The sequence below is a fragment of the Phyllostomus hastatus genome, unplaced genomic scaffold, assembly GCF_019186645.2.
Source record: "Phyllostomus hastatus isolate PE091 unplaced genomic scaffold, TTU_PhHast_1.1 phas_contig_16, whole genome shotgun sequence".
Taxonomy (NCBI): domain Eukaryota; kingdom Metazoa; phylum Chordata; class Mammalia; order Chiroptera; family Phyllostomidae; genus Phyllostomus; species Phyllostomus hastatus.
In genome coordinates, this window is record NW_025333643.1 from 18,792,524 (window position 1) to 18,805,664 (window position 13,141).

Genomic DNA, 13,141 nt, shown 5'->3' on the forward strand with positions numbered 1-13,141 from the left:
TTCCTAAGGGCCGGCTTGTTTAGTTTGCTCCCAGAGGAAGGAAGTTTCCAGCCCCACTGAGCGCCCTTTGAAGGAGGACAGCTTATCTGCGCCTTTGTGTGGGAAAGCTGACGCACAGGGAACACGCAGGTTTTCGGGGAGACTGAAGTTGGGAACTGAGGGTGTGAGGGGCTGGGTGTTGATGTTCAGCAGTATGTACGTACGTACACAGCTTCCACCCCGACTGGGAGCAGAGCTGTCAGCGTCTGTGGCTGGCAGTTTGGTAGGTCAGGACCAGCCCTATTTGTGGGGCTTGGAACTTACCAAATACCCTCAGCTCTCTCACACCTTATTGAAACAGACACGAGGGGCTGGCCTGGTTGCTTGAGTCTGACAAAGTGCGCCCCGTGGTGGATGGAAACAGAAACATATGATGACCCAACCCAGCCCAGACATGGTGATGGGAACAGGGAACCAGTGTCCTGTTGCAGGAACACACATGTGTGTCTGACTGGCAGTCGTGATCCTGCAACACTGGGTGAGCTGACATTGGGGGCTGAGAATAATAGAGACAGATTCCGTGGCCCTATGGAGAAGCAGCCACCTTTTTTCACTTCATACCTGTTAGGGAAGGCCACCATCAAGAAAAAAAGCAAAATAGAAAATAACAAGTGTTGGAGATGGTGTAGAAAAGTTGAAACCCTCATGCACTGTTGGTGGGAATGTGGAATAGTTCAGTCACTACAGAAAACACTATGGTAGTTCCTCAGAGAATTAAAAGTAGAAAACCATACGATCCAGCCATCTCGCTTCTGAGTATGTATGTACCCAAAAGAACTAAAAGCAAGGTCTTGAAGAGATGGAGGTGCACTTGTGTTCATAGCAGCATTATTTGCAGCAGCCTAGGGGTAGGAACAGCCCAGATGTCCACTGACAGGTGAGTGGGTACACACAATGTGGTATATACATATAGTGGAATATTACTCAGCCTTAAAAAAAAGACATTCTTGCACATGCTACAGTGTGGATGAAACTTGAGGAAATCACGCTAAGTGAAATAAGCCCATCACAAAAAGACAAATGCATATGTCTCACACAAGGTGCCTAGAGCAGTCGGAGGTCTCGGAGACAGCAAGCAGAGTGGTGGTTGCCAGGGCCAGGGTGGGCTTTAATGGAGACAGTCTTTCAGTTCTGCAGATTAAAGCAGTTTCTGGAGATTGCTTGCACAACAGTGTGAATGTACTTAACACTACTAAACTTTACTCATAGCAATGGTTAACATGGTAAATTTTATGTGTTTTTTACTACAGTTTTTTGAAAAGGCAGCCGTCTTAATTCACGGATGTGGGTGGTTTTTACTCAGAACAAATATAGTCAAGTTGCCCACAATCAAACCAGGCTGTAGAGTTTTATGTGCACAGATTGGCTCTCTGTTGATCTTTCTCGAAAAGTGAAAGGATCCTGCTTTTTCCTATCCAGATAGATAATGGCCCCTCGGCTCCAAGCTCGTTTAGTCTGGACAACGGAGAGGGTGTTGTCCTGTAGTGGAAGTTGCACCCTTACCGTGGGTGGGAAGCTTTTCAGATGGGTCCATCTGATGCACCACCGCCTGTAGCATTTATAGTACATTGTACTCCATTTTTATTTGCTTCTACTGGGATGAGAGCCAAGCCAGTAAAAGGCAAACAGCATTAATTCAGTGATGACATATGCCACTGAAAACTGTTTTTTCTTTTTTTAAAAATTTTTTAAAAGGCAGAATGGAGGCACTGTACTCAAGATTCTGTTGGATTCTGAAATAAAACCTGCGTGGAGGAAAGCTGTGTGTCTGTCAAGGGGGCGGTCATTAAACCTTCTCCCCCTCCTGCAAATGCTTGCTGAGGGTTAGTTAGCATCTTTCTCCAAGTGCCATTTGGAAGACATTCTGACACAGGCGTTTCCTCCTGAGTCCTGGCCCCATCTGGCTTCTGGTCTTCTGACCCACCTGGCAGCCCTTCATCTGCACCTCACCTCCATGAGGGGCGCAGGGGTGGACGTCATCACACCTGCCGTTTCATCCTCTCACACAGACCGGCAAACCGACAAGCTCTGGAAAGAGCATAAAAACCGTCCAGGTTCACTGAGGGGAATGGCCCATGTCACATCCAGGGAGCAACAGCGTGGTTAGATTCTGATTGATTGAAAAATGAAATCTCTTTGAAAAGAAATAATGGATTAAGAAAGCTTCCTGGTACAGAAACAGGTTCGCCATTTCAGGATGCTGGTTGGCAGTTGATGAGACAATGGTTTTTGCTTTGGGTTATGAGGCCTGTTTTAAAGACCCAAGTTTATGTTGTTCTGCTGATTCCCTGGTCTGAGCGCTGTCCTGCAGCCTGCAGCAGGCAGGCTGGAGTGAGCTGGCAGCAGGAGTCAGGAGTGTGGAAAGCAGGTCTGGGGTGTGACACTGGGGACCAGTGAGGACTGGGGTGAGCTGGTGGCACATACCACATGGAGAGTGTGCTGCTGGGGCCCAGCTCCTGTTTGCCACATGGGAACCCAGGCCTGTGTTGGCAACCGTATTATTTCCAGTACATGATTCCACTGCTGACTTTTATGTCAACCCTATTCCTTATTAAATGGTGACAGCCCACTCACAATTTAATAATTATAGGGGGAGGGGTGCCAAACCACACACATCTGGGAGCTGCCAGTTCACATAACCCATGGCAAGTAGGAATGGAAGGGCTAGTCCTGCTGGGAAACTGAGCCATCTGGATAAATCAGAGGTGGAAATGAGGAAAAGTTGTATTAACTCCTTGTGGTTCAGGATTTAGGCATCACAGAAGGACGTAAACCCTTCAGTGACTGGGCAGCCACATAGTGCTGGACCTTCCCAGGGTAACAAGTGAAGCCAAGAATAAAAGCAAGCTGCTCCTAACAGTTGGGTGCATCTGATTTTGTCATGCTGTCAGTGCTGCTGCTTGCGTGCATTGTAAGGAAGGGAAGAGTGAACACTCTCCGGATGCCCCACTGTGCGGGGCGGGGCGGGGCAGGGCGGCTTCTGCCCCAGGACCTGTGCAGTCACTCGAGCTGTGTCCGGGGCCCTGCACTTGCTTTCCTGCTCTGCTGTCACCATCTTGAAACTGTAGTGATTCATGAACAAGCGGCCCTGTGATTTCATTTTGCATCTGGCTCTATAAATTATGTAGCCGTAATTTACATAGTCTGTCTCCCGTGGATTCCCATTTAATCCTTACACATATAAGTCTCCTGAGAGATGAGTTTTATCATGTGTCTCCCTTGATACAGGGGAGACCAGAGGCTCAGAGATGGGCAGTCACTTACCCAAAGTCACACCGCGAGAAAGGCCTGAGCCAGATTTTGTAGTCAGGTCTGCCTGACTCTGGAGTGCAGAGTCTTGGTCGCACTGAAAAGTTTTTGGTATGTTCTAGCCTCTGGGGACCTTGGCCTGAGGAAGATCGTCAGGACTGAAGGCACAAGAGGAAAGAGAAAGATAATACACTCACCCCAGGCAGCATGTTATACGTTCCTAGTAGTTTCTAGTAGTTCACCATTTCATTACACTTTCTCCTTTGAGGACCTGCTGGGCCACAGATTAAGTCAGGCCGCAGGACAAGTGATTCTTCTGAAGGAGGCAAGAGTGTGGTATGCTGCTTTCTCTGGGCAAACTTTGAGTTTCTGGCCCCTGGCCAGAAGTCTGCTCCCCCCTCGGTCCCCAATGCTTATGCCCCACAAGGTCGAGGTTCTCGTGATTGGCAACTAGGTCCTGGTGCTGTGCTAGGCTGTCGATGTAGAGGGTAGTGGTGGTGATAATTAGTGATGCTGTGTGTGGTGAGGGGTGATGATTGTCACAGTGGATAACATTAACCAGAGGCTTAGAAGTGTCAGGCAGCATTCTAAGTGTTCGACATGTACTTGCTCATTTAATGCCCACAGCCCTATGGCATGGTAGGCATTGCTACTATCTCCATTTACAGATGAGGAAACTGAGGCACACAGAGGTGAAGTAACTTGTCTGGAGTTGCATAGCCAGGAGACAGAGCTTTTCACTCTCCAGATGGAAGTCCGCCCCACATTTGGGGGCTGTGGTAATGAAAGAGCCACAGCAGCTGAGCGAGGTGCGTGCAGTGAGAGACGTGCAGGAGAGCGGCGACGGTGGCAGGCCTCACTGAGCACTGCCTTGCTGCCAGGCTCACCGCTGTGCCATCTACTCCCATTGCATTTTCCTACGTGCCTGTGAAGCAGGTTCTTCTTTTATTCCATTTTATAGATGAAGATCTCCCACCCAAATTGATTGAAATTTACTGGTTAAAGGTCACATAGAAAGTGGCAGAACCAGGATTTGAACCTGTGCTCTTCACTGCCTTCCAGAGATAACACGGACCAGGGCTAGGGAGGCCTCACAGAGAAGGTAGCACCTGAACCAGATGGAGGGATCAATAGGGGCTTCTGGGGGCAGGAAGGGGAAGGCATGCGGCGGTGGGATGGGCAGGGACAAAGAGTGGCAGGACTGCGGCCCAGGTGGTCACTGGCTGGCTGGGTGTGGCTGGAACGCAGTGCTGGGGGTGGCAGGAGATGACAGGGTGGATGAAAGGCCCCACTCACGAACTAACAGCCTTGCTGTCCCTGAGGGCAGTGGAATTCCTCAGGACAGTGACAGGAACCTGGGGGGATAGAATGACTTTTAGGTTACAGGTACCGTGAAGACATGATTTTGAAAATGAAAATGACTTTATCATTCCCCGCATGGAAATCCAGTAGCACTCCTATTTTTGCATGGCTTTATGTGAAAGACCTGGGCAAATCCAACTGACTGCTGTTAGTCAAGGTCAAGATCGAATTGCTGTCAGAAAAACTTCCTTAGGTCTCTCACTTACATGTTAGTGCTTACACATCCGACCCTTAGCCTCTTCAGACCTCCATTCTCTCCTCTGACGATGATGAGTCCACACTGGTGGTTCCCAGTCTTGTCTGCTGAAACTCTCTGAGAATCTGGTGAAGGCTTTCACCCTCAGCTTCTTGGAGGGTGGGAGGGGAGGGCAGGCATAATCGCCAATAGATGGGGTTTCAGGGACAGTGTAATGCACCACTCACCCTCACAACCAGCCCATGCTCCTAAAGACCCTCCAAGGCCTAGACATTCTGGAGTGGCCACTGTTGACTGGTTTCAGGGTGGCAGAAGTTCCACGGAACTGCTGTTTCGAGTGACTGTGTAGAAATACCAGTATAAAGGGACTATTTTGGCTAAGAGTTATTTTCAGTGGTAAGATGAGTAGGATGTGGAGTTTGCATTCAGCCTCCTCCCCAACCTGTCTACTCAGCAGTAGCCCAGGAAGGCATCAGTTTCTGTAAGGAGGTAGGAAACCGGACACTGGGAGTCCCTCCAGGAGGCAAGGGCCTGACAGGGTGGCTTCTGAGTTCACTGGGCACATGGCATATAATGGCAGCCCTCTGCCCTATTTTGTATTAGCTGGACCTCCGGCCTTTTGAGATACTTGCCTGGCTGGGCTGCCCCCTGCTGGAGCCCTGCAAAATTATTCTTATTTGCAACTCTGATTGCTCTGGCTGATCCCCAGAGCTTTGCTATTAAAGCTCTATGTCAAGGGAGAGAAGATGGGGCTCACTCTTGTCTGCCTCAGTTTGCAGCCCTGCAGTAGCTTCCATTGTCCTTGGAACTAAAACCTGTTCTTATCCAGCCAGCGAATCCCTGACTGACCTGGCCTCTGCGTCTCCGGTTTGCTCCCCGCCCCCTTCATTCTCGTACTCCTACCCCCACAGTGCTCTCTGTCCGGACCTCGGCTGGGTCACACCCCTTCATCCTCCAGGTCTCACCCTAACGTCAGGGAACCCCTCGGGAATCCCTAGGCATGCACGGCCTTTCCCCGTTCCCTTCATACCTGTCATGGCGTCACACTCATTTTATTCTAATTACTTGTTCCTGTGGCTGCCTCTCCCCTTTTAAATCATTCCTATACCAGCCCCTACACTTGCAGTGTCCAACTCATTTTCACGGGGGACCACGTCAGCCCCCTAAAGGGCCAAATGTAATTTTAGGACTGTATGAATGTAACTACTCCTTAACTAGGGGCAAGGAGCTCGGTGCTGCCGCCGGATAAAACAAGGTGAAGGGCTGGCTTCGGCCCTCAGGCCTACTGTTTGCCACCTGTGCTCTATGCCTGCCTGCCACACAGTGGGCTTGGCAAATACAGGCCGACCTTATTTGGGGTGATTTGCTTTATTGCACTTCACAGATGTTATGTTTTTTACAAATTGAAGGCAAGACCCTCCAACAGCAGGAAGATTATGACTCGCTTTATTGTGACACTTGCTTTATTTTGGTGGTCTGGACCCAAACCCGTAACACCTCCAAGGTGTGCCAGTAGCTCTCTAGCAAAAATTGTGGAGCTAGGGGTCAAGAAGAATGAGCTGCTGCTGTGAGGAAGGCACTTTCTAAACTGTGAAGTCCTCTCTTGTTTTTAGTCAGAGTGTGCCTCACCTGCCTGCCTCTGTCTTCTTCCCCGTGAGCGGGGCACTCATCTGGCCCTACTTGTCTCTCGGGGTCCTGCATGGAACAAAGAAGGTGACCAAGATCAGCTGCGTTCAAGGAAACCTGGTGAAAGGCACTGAAACACACTCTATTGCTGGGGAGCCTTGCCTCTTTAAAAATCTGCTCCCAAGGCCACTTACTTCTTTCCTGCTCAGCCCACCTTCTCTCACTCAGAAACTCAGCCTGATTAGCCAGTCCGTCCTGCAGGGGGACTCGTGCTGGCTGAACACTGGCCTCATTTTTGCAGAGCAGGAGGAATCTCACTGAGCACACGTCAGCCCGCTTCCAGCTTTGGATTTTTCATGGGGCTTCTCCCTCTGGTTATAGTTAACCTTTGGTTTCTCGCCACCTGCCTCCCATGATCACCTCTGCCCACGGTTGCTCTTCCCAGCCCCACACCACACCCGCGCTCCAGTTGGGCCACCTAGCGATCTCTAGGCACCTACCCTACACTCCGAGAGAGAGCAGGGTCTGCCTGAGGCTCTGAGGCCTGACACACAGAGGAAGGAGCTGCTCGGGTAAGAGGTAGCAGTGGGCCCAAGAGGATCCTGAGCCAGTTCACAGCCTTCCCGTCAACCCCTGCACTGGCTGCTGTTTCTGGACAGACGTGTGCTGGGGGCAGACTGAGCGTGGCTTCCTGTCTTTGGTCGTCTTAGGGTTTTCATGAGGGTGGGGGTGGGAGATAGTGAAACCAAAGGAAAAGCTGTAGAACCAGATCTGAGGAGAAACAGCTTCTCTGGGGACCTGGGTGCTGAGAACTGATGGGCAACCAGTGGGTGTTCATGCTCGGCTGAGCTGCTGTTCAGAATGAGTGGCCGTCTGAGACTCCAGGGTGAGAGCACGTTGTCCCAATGGCAGTCCCACATTTGTCCTCGGCTGGGACACTGGGAGTCCCATGTTTGGATGATTGCCTCACCATGACTGTGTTAGGGAGAGGCAGTTCCCCAAAGCAGAACTGGGGTGCAGTTACTGGGGAGGAGGAGGGCAGCTGCTAAGCTCACAACGAATACACGTAACCGTCGTCTTCAGATCTGGTTAACAGGAAAATCCTTTGTGCCATTTCTCCTGCCCAGGCGCTCGCAAGTCCACGAGGGGCCCTCTCCAGAGCTAGTGTGCTGCTGCCTTCAGGCTGAGCATGTTTCCTCAGTGTGTCCGAGGGTCACTCTGGCGCAGTGATGTTCCTGTAGTGAGGATGGATGTCCGTCTGCTGCACAGCTCTCTTTACAAAGATCTTGAATTCTTCCTGCAAATCCATCCCACTGACAATGCAGAATGCAGCCAGCAGCAAAGGCCCCGTTTGGGTTGGGGCTCGGGAGGAAATGGTGTGGGCTTCAGATTGCCCCCCTGTCATCAGGCCATCTGAGCGGGAGCCCAGGTCTCTGTAGGCACCCAGACCAGGGCAGAAGTCTGGGTCACTCTGGCTCCCCCTCTCCGCCAGCCTCTGCCCTCTAACTGCTGTGGTTTCTCTTTGCAGCAGAAAAGAACACCTCTGGGATAATAGGCCGCCCTTCTCCAGGGAGGATGGAGTGGATCATCCCTCTGATTGTGGTATCAGCCTTGACCTTCGTGTGCCTCATCCTTCTCATCGCTGTGCTAGTTTACTGGAGGTGAGTAAGCCAGGCAGCACCCGCATGGTGAGGGGACTGGGGGGGAATCTGCTGGAAGCATGCTGCCCTGGGGGGTGCAGTGGGGAGCAGAAGCCCGTGGCCCCTTTATTCTTAAAGGCAAGGCAGCTGGAGTGTTTCTTGTATCAACACCTGGGACACCCACTTATATCTGGAAGAAGCCAGTGGGTAGAGACACTATTGAGATCAAAGCATTTATGAAAAGCCTCTGGGATTTAGTGTCAAAGAGGCTTATGCTTGGGAACCAGGGAGATCCAGGTTCAAATCTCAGCCCTGCTACTTGCTGGTTGCAAATCCCACTTCTACTTTGGGCTTTAGTGTCAAAACTTAGTTTCTCTGAGACTGTGCCTTACTTCATTATACCCACAGAAGAACTCCTCTTTACCTTAATTTTTTGATAGCTTGCTGCTGAAAATTGAGTGATAAGAACACATTTAGCATGTTATGTGGCATTTAATATATGTAAGATAAAAATGGCTGGCAGTAAGCCATCCTTATAGTACCATTGTCCTGAACCGATTCTCACTGCTTCCCAGGAGAAGCCTGCTGACAGCTTCTGCTCGGAAGTTCTGTGTTTTCTCAGGTACCCTCTCAGCCAGTTTAGCTGGGTGAGGCAGGCGGCCCATTTGGTTGGCCTGGCTGTTTGTACCACCTACACAAATGTAGGCTTCTGCCCTTCATCTAACAAGTTTCATCAGTGCTGAACAGGTATTATATTTCCATCTCTCCCTCCTTTCTGTTCATTCAGTCCATTTTGAGCCCCTGCTGTGTACCAGACACTCTTCTAGGTGCTGGTGATATAAAAGAAGACACTAGACAAAATCCTTGCTTTCATGGGGAGACAGGCAATAAACAAAGCTAATGAGTAAAATATATAATACCCAAGATGGTGTTAAGCATGTAATGGAGAAAACAAAATCTGGAAAGGGAGGGGCATGCTGGGGCACAGCCACGAGTGTTCAGAGTACTTAAGGAAGGCCTAACTGGCGGGCGATATCTGAGCAGAGACCTAAAGGAGGAGGGAGTGAAATGCACTCCATATAGGATAAGTTCCAAGCAATGAAAACAGCATGTGCAAAGGTCCTGAGGCAGCACCTTGCCTGGTGTGTTCTAAGAATAGCATAGAATCCATGTAGCAAGAGCACGTGAGTATGCAGGGAGTGGTAGGAGAAGGTGTCAGGAAGAAACCGGGTGGAGAGAAGTCAGGTCATGTATAGCTTTGTGGGCCACTGTAAACACATTGCCTTTTACTCTAAGATAAGTAGGGTTCGGTATACATGAGTGTTGTGATCTAACTTTAGTATTACTTGGCTGCTGTGTTGCAAAGAGAATGAACTGAGCAAGGGCAGAAGTGGAGAGACAAGCTGGAACACTACTAAACTAGTACAAGAAGGAAGTGGTGGTGGCTTAGATGAGAGTAGCAGTGCGGGTGATGGGAACTGACTAAAGATCAACAGAAGATGCAGACAGATTGGTCATGCACCCTGAGGTCTGCTCTCAATTGGATAGAACAAAGAAAATAGGAATGGGTCATCTCAGGCTTCTCTAGGCATCTAACAGTAATCATAGCACTGTTAATGCTGCAGACCAGCCAGATTGTGAACTACACTGGGTTTTGGGGTGAGCCTAAAAACACTAGAGCCACCTATGCATCATCCTTTCTCCAGAACAAAATGGTTTGTAAACAAGTATTTGGAGCCCATTGTTAATTTGGAGGCTGGTAGTATGAGTTTAACTAAGCATGTGGGAGTAATGAAAGGTCTGCATGAGCATCTCTTGGCCCCAATCTTGGTTCTGCTCAGTGTTGGGTAGTTTTAATTTCAGGTTCCCCATGCAGGTGCAGTGGGGCCCACAGCTGCCCCAGGCTGAGTGACCCTAGTTTAGCAGCCTAAGCATTAAAAAGTTCATATTTCAAGCAGTTCTAGCAAAAACCTCAGGCTTGTTTCTGATTGACCCACCTTGGTCCTCTGCCCACCCCAGAACAGATCTCTGTTGCTGAAGAGACATGCATGTTGACTACAAGCTGCTTTGAGGAACGGGCTGTGAAATGTGCTAAAGAGAGCCTAAAATCTTTCCATTTAAGATGTATTTCCTCATTAGAAAATTACAACTTTTTATACTTTGTTTCATATGTATACATAAGTATGTATGGTTTCAAATAACCAGAGCCTTAAACATCATCCAGTAGGCTCAGCCTGTGAGCTTTTATCAAACTCCTAATGCCAGTGCACAAAGTGAGTGTGAAGGACAAAATTCCTACATAGCAAGGACACCCAAACTGAATTGGTGTTTGCATGGGTAAGAACAGCCTAGAGGGGACAAGAACCTTTTTTCTATCCAGCTTTTTTTTGTTTTCATTAATGTGAAAGAAGGAAGCATTGGGAGTTCACACAGAAAATTGGTGACTGAGGAAGAGATGTGTGCTTCCTTTGGCAATGCAGTTTTGAAGCAAGGACGGCAGCATGTCTCTTGGCCGTTTGAGGCTCAGTAAGAGCAGGTGACTGGTGAACAGACTTGATACAAGTAGAGCACTGAGGCAGATCAGAACCTTCTGGATCGTTTCCTTGGTTGGCGGGCTTAGCACCAGGGATTGATACCAGCTCGCCATGGTGGCAGTTTCTACAATGAAGACTGACCCTTTGCAGCTGTGTTCTGGTTTCTGAGTGTGCTCACTTAGAGTTGTTGACACTGAAGTTTCATGGGTTCATGCAACAGCAGAAAATGAAACCCGATGTCTCTGAACTCTGTTTTTCCACTAGGCTTCCATTATACGGTGCTGTTAGTGCTTTTGAATGTCCATGGAGTTCCTGTTTAGTACCAAGCACTGAGCCATCTCATGTGATTCTTAAAACAGATCTGTGTGGTAGGAACTGTTGCTCTCTTCATTTTAAACATAAGGGGGCCAGAAGCTCATGGAGGTCCAATGACTTGTGCAGGGTCCTGCACAAGTGGTAGACCTGGTTTTGAACACCAGACGTCCTCGCTCTAGAACACAGAGTTTATGTAATTAAGCAGTAGAATATAGGCCTCACACCTACATACTGTGAAGGCTGAGTGTGACTGATGTTAGCTGTGTCCCAAAGAGGGAGGATTGTGAGGCCATGTACCAGTGACTAACAGTCAGATTCACCTGCTTTCTTTGACCAGAGAAGGGAAAGGAAACTGACATTTGTTGAATACCAATTGTGCGCTGAGCAGTGTACAGAATTTTCATCCCTTGTGTTGGTGAGAACATTTCTGTTGGACTTAACAAACAACTATTGGGCTGGCCAAAAAGTTCGTTTGTTTTTTTCCATAAGATGGCTCTAGTAGCACTTGGTTGTCTTTAACTTCATTTGAAACAATTTTGTTAGATTGTATTGTGACAGCTGTCATATCAGCATACATTTAAAAAAAACTTACCAAGTTGGTGAATTTTTGTGCAGTCATTTTAATATTGAAGACAGAAGAAAATAAGCAACATTCTCAGCATATGATGCTTTATTATTTCAAGAAAGGTAAAAAACACAACTGACACACAAAAAAGTATTTGTGCAGTTTACAAAGAAGGTGCTGTGACTGATCGAATGTGTGAAAAGTGGTTTGCAAAGTTTCATGCTGGAGATTTCTCACTGGATGATGCTCCGTGGTTGGGTAGACCAGTTGAAGTTGAGAGCAATCAAATTAAGACATTAATTGAGAACAATCAATATTATACCATGAGGGAAATAGCCAACATACTCAAAATACCCAAATCAATAAAGTTACTGGTGAAAATGAAAAATGTGTCTTTTATTTCTATGGAAAAAATTAAACAGACTTCTTGGCCACCCCAATATTTCAAACTGCCTTAAACATAAGAAGAAAAAAAAGTGTGATTCATGGAATTAAAATGTTCAGGAGCCTCAGGCACAACTGAACTCAGAAGCTGGAACAAGGACAGCAGGACTCTCGTTCTGTCCCTGTGTCCTCACTCTCTCTGTGGGATCTGTTATGTAAGGCAGGCCCTCTTGCTTTTCCTACCCAGTGTCCCCTGGCCTGTGTTGGATCTACATTCCCTCATCTCAGTGGGAAGGGGGTCTCTCTAAAAGTTCCAGTTAGTTTAAAGATGGTATCTTTGAGGGCTGACTTGTACTGTAGACTGAGAAAACCAGGGCCCACTTTCAATCCCAACCCAACTGCAGGATGAGATAATGCAGACAGCAGTTTGAAGTGTTGTGTTGTGTAAAATTATAAAGCTGTTGCTACTATTGCATGGGCATCAGACCCGCTGCAGCTTCCTGCTATTCATGCAGTGCTTACGGAGCACTGCCACCACTGTGCTGGGTCTGGTGACTCAGGAATGAAGTTCTTTCCTTCAAGGCCCTTGCAGTTCAATGGTAGAGCCAGAGGAGTAAATACAGCATAATAGGGTATGGAGGATGTTTTGAAAGGAATAAGTACAAGTTGCTATGACAACACAAAGGGCTTCAGCCAGTTCTGGGAACAGGGGTGGGGCCCAGGAAAGCTCCCTGGAGGATCTAATACCCAAACTGGGCCTTGAAGCACAAAGCTGTAAGCCAGTGCAGGTGGTGTGCAAGCAGGGGCTGAAGAGGGACAGTCTGGCCTGTTGTAAGCAGGTACTTGTGGTACAGCGTCAGAAGAGCAAAATATGGGGACAAGAGCCAGGTCATGAAGGCCATGGATGCCACCTGTGGGGATATGTGCCTTAATCTTAGGATAATGAGAAGGCACTGAAGGAGCCAAACCTGCAGAGGGGAGAGGAGAGAAGGAGGCAGTACTGGGTAGTGCGAAGGAGGCACAGGGGCCCGGAGCTGGACTGCCTGCATTTGGAGCTCACCTCCCACTCACTTACTACCTCTGTCACCTAGGAACACGTATTAACAGGATTGCAGCCGTCTCCATAGGGTAAAATGGGCTCTTGGGAGCTGAAAATCTTTACCTTTTTTGTGTAAAAAAAGCACAGCTATACACAGATGTATAGTATGTTACTGCTATTAAAATTTCAATG

General features: G+C 48.4%; 1 protein-coding gene across 3 annotated transcripts in view; it reads left to right on the forward strand.

Moving 5' to 3' along the window:
* Positions 1–13,141, forward strand: part of PTPRG (protein tyrosine phosphatase receptor type G) — a 704,882-nt gene that overhangs the window by 615,039 nt on the left and 76,702 nt on the right. For 2 of the 3 annotated variants that reach the window (XM_045832024.1, XM_045832026.1), the window contains exon 13: positions 8,001–8,133. In XM_045832024.1, coding sequence (XP_045687980.1) covers positions 8,001–8,133 — 133 coding nt within the window. The remainder of the gene's footprint in view (positions 1–8,000; positions 8,134–13,141) is intronic. The other variant, XM_045832025.1, reaches the window with a different exon arrangement.